This window comes from Cicer arietinum, chromosome 6 (assembly GCF_000331145.2).
Source record: "Cicer arietinum cultivar CDC Frontier isolate Library 1 chromosome 6, Cicar.CDCFrontier_v2.0, whole genome shotgun sequence".
Lineage (NCBI taxonomy): Eukaryota > Viridiplantae > Streptophyta > Magnoliopsida > Fabales > Fabaceae > Cicer > Cicer arietinum.
This window is the reverse complement of record NC_021165.2, coordinates 61240664-61251825: the sequence shown is the minus strand read 5'-3', so window position 1 is coordinate 61251825 and position 11162 is coordinate 61240664. Positions and strand designations below refer to the sequence as shown.

At 26.9% G+C, this 11162-nt stretch overlaps 1 protein-coding gene across 1 annotated transcript; it reads left to right on the top strand.

The window, feature by feature from the left end:
- Positions 1-1065: 1065 nt before the first annotated feature.
- LOC101499512 (fatty acyl-CoA reductase 3-like) lies at positions 1066-10826 on the top strand. Its single transcript, XM_004506220.3, has 10 exons — positions 1066-1175; positions 1266-1369; positions 3116-3318; positions 3418-3518; positions 3871-4063; positions 8677-8838; positions 8961-9042; positions 9137-9406; positions 9700-9827; positions 10556-10826. The coding sequence occupies exons 1-10, from the start codon at positions 1097-1099 to the stop codon at positions 10707-10709; spliced, it is 1476 nt and encodes a 491-aa protein (XP_004506277.1). The 5' UTR covers positions 1066-1096; the 3' UTR covers positions 10710-10826.
- Positions 10827-11162: the final 336 nt, after the last annotated feature.

Genomic DNA, 11162 nt, shown 5'->3' with positions numbered 1-11162 from the left:
TTCCTAAATTACAATAAATACGTTTAAAATCATGATTCCATAGCAACTATAAAAATAAAGGAAATCAACGTCAATATTACTAAGATAATTATTTATAAAATAAATAACTAAAAGTAAAAAATAGTTAGAAATAATTAAAATATAACTATATGTGCACACTTAACATCAGTTGCACATGAAAACATCATATTAATTACCTATGTGTATATACACGTAAAGTCATCTGAAATTTTATTCTTTAAAATATTATCCAAAAATATTATTATATTTAGAAAAATATTTAATATTTTTTATTTATATTACTTGTTTAGTCAAATATATATACAATTAGCACATTATAAGAAGCGCACATAAAAAAAATTAATCAACATATATTTTAAAATAATTTTAAACACCAAATTAACTATTTTAAATCCTATTTTATTAAAATTTAGAATTTGAGTAATAATTTATATTTTTACTGTAAAATTTAGATTGGATGTACACTTAAACATTCATATAATTGATAGAGAAAGAAATAAAGATATTCAACTTCTTACGTATTATTCTTGATCTTGATTTGAAATAAACATTTGAAAATTTTTTAAATTAGTATAAAATAAATAAAATATTATGCAACTTCAAATACTTTGCACTGAGTTATTCACCTTATAAACTATTACATTTTTTAGAGACCATTAATTTCTTTATTTTTTAATTTTATTAAATTGTATTTGTTTATTATTTCTACTTTAACCTACTGTTAAAATATAATTAATATTCAGATATTAATTATATCTGAATACATTGGTACAGAGAAATCAAATGATTACAATAATATTTTAATATGTAATACAGTTAAATTATTTGATTGATTATTTGTGCTATCAATTAAAACGCTTAACACCTTTACACGCGCCAACAACTTATTACACCGCTTCCGTCGGTTTTGTCAGAAAAAGGTCACTGTTAACCGTTTCTAATTCATCGATTATTTCACCGCTTCATCCTTTGTTTATTTACTTATTTTTTCTTCTATTTATAGACTGGAGTTGAAAGTGTACTTAGACTGGAGTTGGAAGGAAGTGTATTTTTGTTTTCTATTTCAATCTATCCAATGGAGTTAGGAAGTGTACTCGAGTTTCTCGAAGAAAAAACCATTTTGATTACTGGTGGCACGGGTTTCTTGGCAAAACGTATTCTTTAATCTTGTTTGTTTATTGTCCTTTTTAAATAGTATTGTTTTAATTTATATGTATTTTTTTTTTATTTTATAACATTAACAGTTTTGTTGGAGAAGATACTGCGAGTTCAACCAAATATTAAGAAGATTTATATTCTACTAAGGGCAGTTGATGTCAAATCTGCTGGTCATCGATTTGACACTGAGGTAAAAATTAAATTAGATAAAAAAAATTAAGATAAATTTTGAAATCATATAATATTTTTGTAATTATTATGATTATTTAACACGTGAATAAAATAAATAAAATAAAGTTTAAATAAATTAAAAATAACAACTAATAATTAATCAAACAAACAAATGATCACTTGTAACATTATTTAAGTTTAAACAATACGATTGTGAAAAATAATTTAATTTTTTTTAAATCAAATTACTTGTTAAGTTGATTGTTGTGTATTTGAAAACATTGAACACAAACCCATGTACCAGTGGTGTGTAGTACGTAGATACGTTTACAACAGAAAACATTTAAACATTTATTATTTACTTGATTTTACGATTATAAAAAATTAAATTAAGCAAACATTACATTGATTTTTAATAGAATAGAAAATCAAAATATTTTGTATCTATCATTTTTATATATTTTGATAAATTTAGAAATATATAATTTTTTAATTCATTATTACTATTATTATTAGTGAATAGAATATTACTATTACTATTATTATTAGTGAATAGAAATATATAATTTTGTATCTAATAATATCACATTTACCTAACATACAAACATTTTATATGTTCAGAGGAAAGGCTTAGAATACAATATTAAATTTAATATATATATATATATATATATATATATATATTAATAAATCATATTTAGAATTAATTTAAAATATGAAAAATAATTATATATATGAAATATATTTATTACATAAAGTTAAGTTTAATTGATGGTATTTAAAAATATGTATTATCTTTGTATTTTAATGTAAATCTCCCTCATATTTTTTAACTATATTACAAAAAACAGTGAAAAGTTTAAAAACACCGTGTATAAAAATTCAGTTGTTTGACCTATAATAGATATATAATAAATAAATCTAATAAAATTTAGATTTAGACTATATATAATATTCATTCTCACTTTAAACGCATGAATGTAAGAGTCATATTTAATTCATGATAAAAGGAAAATGAATTCTTATACTACATGTTAATCTAAAATTGGTTTAAACAACAAACTTTATTATTTGTACACATAATTAATTGTATTAAAACAATATAAAATATATTTATTTAATACAAAAAATTAACTTATGTTTTATTTATTATTTTTTTAATTAAAATTTGCGACACTTAAACTTCTTAACTTATTGTATTAAAAAAACTTCTAACTGAAAAGTAAAATTTTAAATTATAGATTAATTTCAAAATAAAATTTAAATTATTATTTATTAATTAGAATAGTTCTGATGATCTTGATGATAAAATTATATTTGAAGAAGTAAAAATCATTAGAGATATTTTAACAATTGAGTCAAAATTAAAATTTACGATATTGACAACATTTAATTGTTATCATAATGCATTTATAATTTATTGAATAATATTAATTATTATTAATATTTTTTTATGTGTTGAGACACGTTGCAAATTAAAATTAATAATGTTTTTTAATTATTTACGATCTACTATATCATGATATAGATTAAATAGTCTTACTTAGATTCTATTGAAAATGATATTTCAAAAAATATTGATTATCATAAATAAATTATTTATATTTTTATAACAAAAAATACACAAGGTAACAATTCTAATGATCATGAGGTTTCGTTCTTTCATTTCGTCCGGGGAACAAAAAATATCAACATCGATCCTGACCATGCCATATGATGATTAATTAAGCTTTAAGCTTACTAAATATGTATTTTTGGTGTGTAGATAATAGGGAAGGAATTGTTTAGATTGCTAAAGGAAAAAATGGGGAAGAATTTTACAACATTTCTTTCAGAAAAGTTGACTTTGATACCCGGAGACGTCTCTCTTGAAGATTTGGGACTTAAGGATTCTATTATAAAGGAAGAAATTTATAATCACACAGATGTTATTGTTAATTTAGCTGCAAATACTAACTTTGATGAAAGGTAAAAGTACTTCATAAGTTTTTTATACCAATTTAGTATTACTATCCCAAAGTGTAATTCTTTTTATTACTCACGTTTTTTTTTTTCTCATCTATACAGGTATGATATATCTTTGGGTCTTAATACATTTGGGACTAAGTATATTATCAACTTTGCCAAAAAGTGTAATAAACTCAAGGTTCTTGTACATGTATCAACAGGTTAGTATGATATATCTTTTGTGTCTTAATTTTATTTAATTACTACTACGTGCAAAATTCAATTCAATATTTCTCAATTTATATTAACAGTAATAATAAAGACTAATATTATAGACAAAAGAATTATAAACACCAATATTTAATAAAGGTTTATTAAAAGTATTATATTATTTTCTCTTTTTTTTTTTCTCATATATTTTTGTAATTTTTGTAAAATGGTCAAAAATACTATTGTAGTTATAGTAAGGATGGAGTAAATAATAAATAAATTGATGTCCATATCCATCATAGTTGATAGGAATAACATTAATTACCCCCACAATAATTGTTGTACCTTTATAACAAATTTCAGCTTATGTATGTGGGGAGGGAGAAGGACTCATATTAGAGAAACCATATCAATTAGGCCATTCCTTAAATGGAGTGCATGGGTTAAATATCGATGAAGAAGAGAAAGTGGTGCAAGAAAAATTGTTTGAGCTACAGCAGCTAGGAGCAACTGAGGATGAAATTAAAGTGGTCATGAAGAATTTGGGTCTTAGCAGGTTTGTGAAATATTATTATTACACTTATTTGTTAATTTAGGTGCACCCACAATGTTGAAGCATTGAAGACATCTTAGATTAAAAGTAATATTATTTCGTAATTTCCATAAAGACCATGTACACACCAACCAAATAATTAAAAACACACTCAATGTCCAACCACGTCACAATTTCCGATCACACTCAAGTATTGTATAGATTCAAACTCACCACACCCTACAACACACTATATAATCAATTTGATTAATACTTCGTCTAAAGTAAATTATATTTCATTATAAGTGATTGTTGAAGAGTCTCCCACCATTGAGGAATTTGAAAGCAACATGTACACATCTTTCACATTGTATGTATCGTCACAGCCAAAGTTGCAATGTATTTGTTTATAATAATATTATCCTACAAAAAAAAAAATGTTATCTAGTAACAACAAATAATCTTCTATCAACTCTTTTTACCACTCGAATCTCTCTCATCCAATCTCAATTCACAAACACCCCCCCGACCCCTTTCACCACCATATCCTTTACAGTCGACTTTTTGACCCTCGGAAAATTAAAAAGTCTCTTAAACCAGTCATTCAACACCCCTACATGTATATGACTCATTCTATAAAAGAGTAACACCTTAAACTACAATCCCATCTATCCCTCCACACATTACCACGTCGACACACCCATATTTAGAGGATAAAACGTTAAACCACAATCCCTCCCTTTCACATTTCAACCGCCAACACCACTAACCATGAAGTGCTAAATGAAAAGCCTTTGAATTACAAATCCCTAGATCTCCATTCTCCCAACTAAGCCACACTTTATCCTATTTAACTCGATGTATTTTCCTCGCCTCCTTACACCCCTACAAAAACAATTTAAATAGAGAATTAAGTTTAGAAATGATACATGTGGGAGTCCAATAGAAATAAAGGACGTAAATTGGCAGAGCAGACAAAACAACATTAATGAGAACAAGATGACCCCTAAAGATAAATTTTGTTTCTTCCAATTCGATAAACGATCTCAAACTCTATCAATCATAGACTTCCATAAATTTAATCTATGAGGATTATCACCAATGGGCACACTCAAATATTTAAACGGGACACAACTCACCTTACAATGTAACACATCTGCTGCTTCCCCTAGCCAAAAGTCATTGACATTAAACACTTGAATAAGTCTCTTATGAAAATTCACCTTCAAACCAGAAGTCAATTCAAACAAATTTTTTTTATTGCCATAATATTTGTCCAACTTTTGACTTCCATAATAATTGTATCATTCGCAAACAACAAATGAGAAACACAACAATCTTTACCATCTTCCTCTTCACTCACCTACATAAACTTTCCTTTCAAATCATATTTATTAAGATCTTCTTTAGACTTCTGAATTTTTCCTCCTTTATTCGATATACGATCCTTATATCAATCGCAGATAGTCTGCTTCACCCCTTTTAATTTATCCTTCAACACAAAGCCCCCATCATTCCACCGACATCCCTTCCCAATGGTGTTTGAAAAAACCATGAAACCCAACAAAATCCTCCAATTCTTCAACATATGAAATGATTGACAACCCTAGTCTTCCTCACAATCTGAAAATAATAAAGCACAATGATCCGACTACCGTTTTTCTAAAGCCCATTGAGAACATGTTGGAAAATAATTACACTATTCCTCCGACGACAATAAGTGACTTAATCAACTTATTCCCACACCATTTAACCTCGACCATGTATACGATCAGCTAATCAAATGGAGATTCAAAAACTCGGCCTCATTGATGAAATTGTTAAACCTCGTCATATGATCATAGTCTATACCATCCATGTAAGTCTTCTTCTTGAATATCCACTTGCACCCTATGAGTTTTATTCCTTTAGGTGCATCAACCAAGATCCATACCGGTTAGTGTACATGGATTTCATTTCATACCCCATGACTTCAAGCTATTTCTTAGATTATGGGCCAATCATGGCTTCTTTGTAGGTTATGGAATCATTTTGATCCATGAGTAACATGTCACCTTCCTAAGTAAGTAAGGATATGTCCATATCTCTCAAGTGGATGGCATGGTCTCCCAGACCTGCGAGATTCTTGTGCTACTTGAACAAGAGGATCATGAAATTGTATGCCGTCTCATTTAAAATAAATGAAATCATCATTTTTAAATTCAAAAATATGAACCTTGACCAAAAATATTGACTTTGAAAATATAGGGACATACTTTATGAATCGATGAAAATAGAGGGACCAAATCTATAATTAACTATTATACATAACATTTCCATTTTCAAGTTAAACATGAAGCTAAGCGTGACCTTAAAATTCAAATACATATGTTCCATCCCCATACATGTATATTTGATCAGAGAGAAAATGAATGACTTCTCAAGAAGGACGATAACTATGCAACATAAATATGTTCAACTATAACAACACGTGGCACATTGTCCTTTCATTTACCATGTGCATATACAACTCTTATTATTTGTCTTTCCTTAGGTGTACCCACAATGTTTGAAGTAGAAATAGCTTGCTTTGATTTGTATTGAAAATAATTTTTTCAATAAATTAGTAACAAATTTGCAACAACAACAAAAAAGCGTTACACAAACAATGAATATGAGGGCATTGTTATAGAGTCAGCTATGAGATATTTGGTGCCCTAAACAAAATAAAATAAAAATGAAGTTTCATGATCAATAGAATTATTATATATTTTTGTGTATTTTTTTTTTTCAAAAATATTTATAACATATTTATTATAATCAATATTCTTTAGAAAATGATTTGCCATAGAAATCAATGCAAGACTATGTAATCTATCTTGTAATATAGTATATCTCAAATTAATATTTTAATAATTTCAATTTAGCGATCATAAAAATATGAAATCATAAAAATACATTCAATCACTATTTTATAGTCAAATTTTCAGTCTAAACAATAGTATTTCCAAATTCAGATTCTCTATATTTTTCGAAGCACTTAATATAACATTTTACTAGTTTTCAATAGACTAAATGTTTCATACAATTCAATTAATTAAAATAAGAATAAAAAAAAATACTATTATTATAATAGAAGAATGAGACAAATGAATAGAAAAAAATATCGAATAATTTTTTTGATTAAAAATTAAGTTTAGATGACGAAAATTAAACCCACGACCTAATACGAGGTGCACCGACTCCTTACCAAATGTACCAGCATTGGCTATTATTTCGAATTTGTAATATAGCACAATGAGCATACAAATATTATACAAATATTAGAGAGATTAAACATGAAGATATATTAAAGAGACAAAGAGAATATAAAATTAGAATTTAATTCAAATACTTTTACATTCAATTATATGACAATTTTTTATTTATTTAGTTTGAATACTTTTGATTTTTGATTTTATTTTAGATAAATATACAATTTTTTTAAATTATTTTTTCTAAACAACAATTATATTAATTTTTTGAATTTTATGATGCATATATAAAACCAAATATCAAACATGATTATTCCTAAATCCTAATCGAGAATTAATTTCAAACTTAATTTACAATTTAGAAAGTTACTAGTTAAAAATTTAAGTGTTACATATTTTAATTGATGAAATAATAAATAAAACATAATTTAATTTTCAGTATTAGATAAATCAATATAATATAATTCATTCAATATTATATATTATATTGACTTATATATGTGTACCATGTCAGAATGAATATTATATATGTTAATAATACAAAGTGATAGTAAATTCCAACCCATTACATTAATGTATTATACATCTATTATCTATCAAATAACTATATTTTTTTATAAATAACTGCATAAAATTTTATAATGTTCAATTGATTTTTTGACAAATTATAAATACAATCAATAAATACTTAAAACTTAAAACTTAACCAAGGAATATCATCAATATTATTTTTTTCTCTGTCTCATTTCTCTTCATTTATTATTTTGTATTTATCTTTTTTCCTTTATTTTTTCTTTTTGAATACATACATAAAAAATAAAAGAAATCGTGTGAATGCAAGTGCAGTAGACAAACACTTAAATAGTATTTGAAACTCAAATACAATCGATGATACAATCAGAAATATAAATTAATGGTCTGTTTACAATTTATGTCTAAGACAATTACTTAATTAATATAAGTTTGATTAAAAAAAACAAATATGTCTCTAAAAATTCAAATAGTCGATATGACATCAATTAACTTATCATCTTTGCGGTATAGAGAGAAAGAAAGGTTAAAGATAAAGTTAAAAAAAATTATATTGTGGGTAGACTTTGATAGAATTATTTGATCAAATTGGCCTATCATGTACAAATTTGATGGTCCATATTAAATGTCATCAATCAAAAGTATGGTAAATACAATTCAATTGTTATCTTCAAGGGCATTGAAATGCAGGAGTTCAGGGTTTGAATTCAGGTTATTTTTCACTTCTCTTCATCTAATGTGTGAATCTAACCACTATATTACTTTGACAAAAAAAAAATTATTTAAAAAAACTATAACAATTATTATAGGTTTACTTAATTTAATTGGTAAAACCAAATTTGACATGTAATATGATGTGTATAAATATATCAGGGCAAAGCTATACGGATGGCCAAATACATATGTATTCACAAAGGCAATGGGAGAAATGCTTGTGGAGCAATTGAAAGAAAATTTGTCTGTTGTTATTGTTCGCCCTGCCATTGTTACTAGTACATTTAAAGAACCTTTTCCTGGTTGGGGTGAAGGTGTAAGGTAAATCTTCCTTTTACTTTTAAATTTAAATAATTTGGTCCATCAATAATTATTTTTCAAGTTTTAGTCTTTAATAATTGAAATTGTTACTATTACTTATCAATCACTATTCTCAATTACAGGACCATTGACAGTTTAGCCTTGGCTTATGGAAAAGGAAAATTAACATGCTTCCTTGGAGATGTTAAGGCAATTGTTGATGCGGTGAGGCTCTCTATGAAATTCATAATTATGATATATTTATACATTAATTTTCTATTCTCTATGTAAATATACATACCACAAATTTAATTAACAGATACCAGCTGATATGGTGGTGAATGCAATGCTAGTAGCCATTGTGGCTCATGCAAATAATCCAAGTGATGATTCTATATATCATGTTGGTTCCTCTCTTAGAAGGCCTCTCATATACAATGATCTTCAAGAATTTGGCTTTAGACATTTCTCAGCAAAACCATGGTTAAACAGCGATGGAAAGCCTATTAAGGTTGGCAGAGTTCAAGTGTTTGGTGACATGGATAGCTTCAGAAGATTTATGTTCATTCGATACTTTCTTCTATTAAAGGTTTCTATAATCCCTAATTTATAATTACTTAAATTTCATCGAGTTTTTATTTTACAAAGATAAATATATCATGGTTTTAAATTGCGATTGTGGTCGCAGTTGCAGTAATGCTGCAAACCATTACATTGCGATAAAATGAGAGAAAATGCGGCTGATGCGGCCTAAAATGTAATTGTAATTATGTTACAGAGACTTCAATTTCTACAATTATTCAAACCACAATTGCGGACCACAATTTAAAACCATGATAGGTAGTTAATTAGTCTCATATGAAAGTTTTGCACTTTATATAGGGACTCGAGCTTGCGAATACAGCATTCTGCAAGTATTTCCAAGGCACATATGATGATTTCAAAAGGAAGATACATAGTGTGATGCGGTTGGTGGATCTTTACAAACCTTACTTGTTCTTCAAGGGAGTGTAAGTATTATTAGAATTGTTATATTCTTCACATATTTTTAAATTGTAGTTATAATTTATGGTTCTAAATTGTGGTTTCGGATAGTTGTGGTCCTTGGATTTTTTTACTGATGTGGGCCAATGAGATAGATGTTTCTCGAATTCGTTGTTACAAAGATGTATAAGACTGTTAGTTGTGATATCAGTTTTAGTTGCAGACTACAATTTAGAAATGTTGGAATTTTTCATTTTGCAATTCAATTTTCTAGAATTGAGTTAGGAACAATACAAATTATAAAATAATATATAAGTGTATTGATCTTAAATCAATTGGGTCATCTAGTATTGGGTGATTGGTATGTTTCATGCATTATCATTACAAGTTAGTTTTGCAGGGTTGATTAGTATGTCGAATTCAAATAATAAGAAGTTAAATCAATATTCTAGAGGTATAAAATTATTTTTTGACATATTTAGTTGTGCTCGAGTAGGAGTTATTTTGTCTCTGAAAAAAATTCTAACATAAAAGTGAGAATTTATAGCTTTTGACTCCAAATGTGATTTTACAGTCAAATTTCTTATTCAACTCACTTTTACATAAATGAATCTAAATATAAACTATTTTACATTCAACCAACTTTTAACTACAATCAACTTTTGTCACCACATAACCAATAGATATATCTATCTTTATATATTGCATTTTATTGTAAAGTGTATGCTTGACAAAAGAATGTTGTGGTATGCAGATTTGATGACATCAATACTGAGAAATTGCGAATGGCGGCAAGCCAAGGTGGGGTGGAGACAGATTTGTTCTACTTTGATCCAAAAGTGATTAATTGGGATGACTACTTCTTGAACATCCACCTCCCTGGTGTGGTGAAATACACTAGGAAATGATGCCATATAAATATGTCCAACTTTAATATGTTTGATGAAACTTTATAATAATTTTATCATGTTTAAATGTGTGTTGTAAGAATACAATTACTTATAATTATGTTATTTGTTGTTTAATGGTTGTGAGTCTATCTATGTTTTCACGTTCTGTTGGCGTTTTTCATTGCTTTGCGTTCTTGCATTTTCTTGAATCCTCGTGGCAATCAATTGCACAATAGAGTTTTAAGGATGCGCAAAGGTTTCGCTTTCGCTGTTGGATTCTAGTATGTAAAGCTCTCTTATTTTTACACTTTGTGCAATAGCATAGGTTTTCATAACTCAAACTCAAGAAAAATGTTTAAGTGTATCCGATAGCGTTTCAACAAATATACATAATCGATGTATATAGTAATTAAAACAGTAGTATTGAGTGTCGAACTCAATGATTGCGTTATACTATCAAATTATGTTTAA

What these genes read in the sequence shown, in the direction of transcription:
- LOC101499512 (XM_004506220.3), top strand. Translation starts at nt 1,097, where the DNA reads ATGGAGTTAGGAAGTGTACTCGAGTTTCTCGAAGAAAAAACCATTTTG. An exon ending in CACGGGTTTCTTGGCAAAAC is followed by an intron (nt 1,176 to 1,265) that starts GTATTCTTTAAT and finishes TAACATTAACAG; the next exon opens with TTTTGTTGGAGAAGATACTG. An exon ending in GGTTGGGGTGAAGGTGTAAG is followed by an intron (nt 8,839 to 8,960) that starts GTAAATCTTCCT and finishes TCTCAATTACAG; the next exon opens with GACCATTGACAGTTTAGCCT.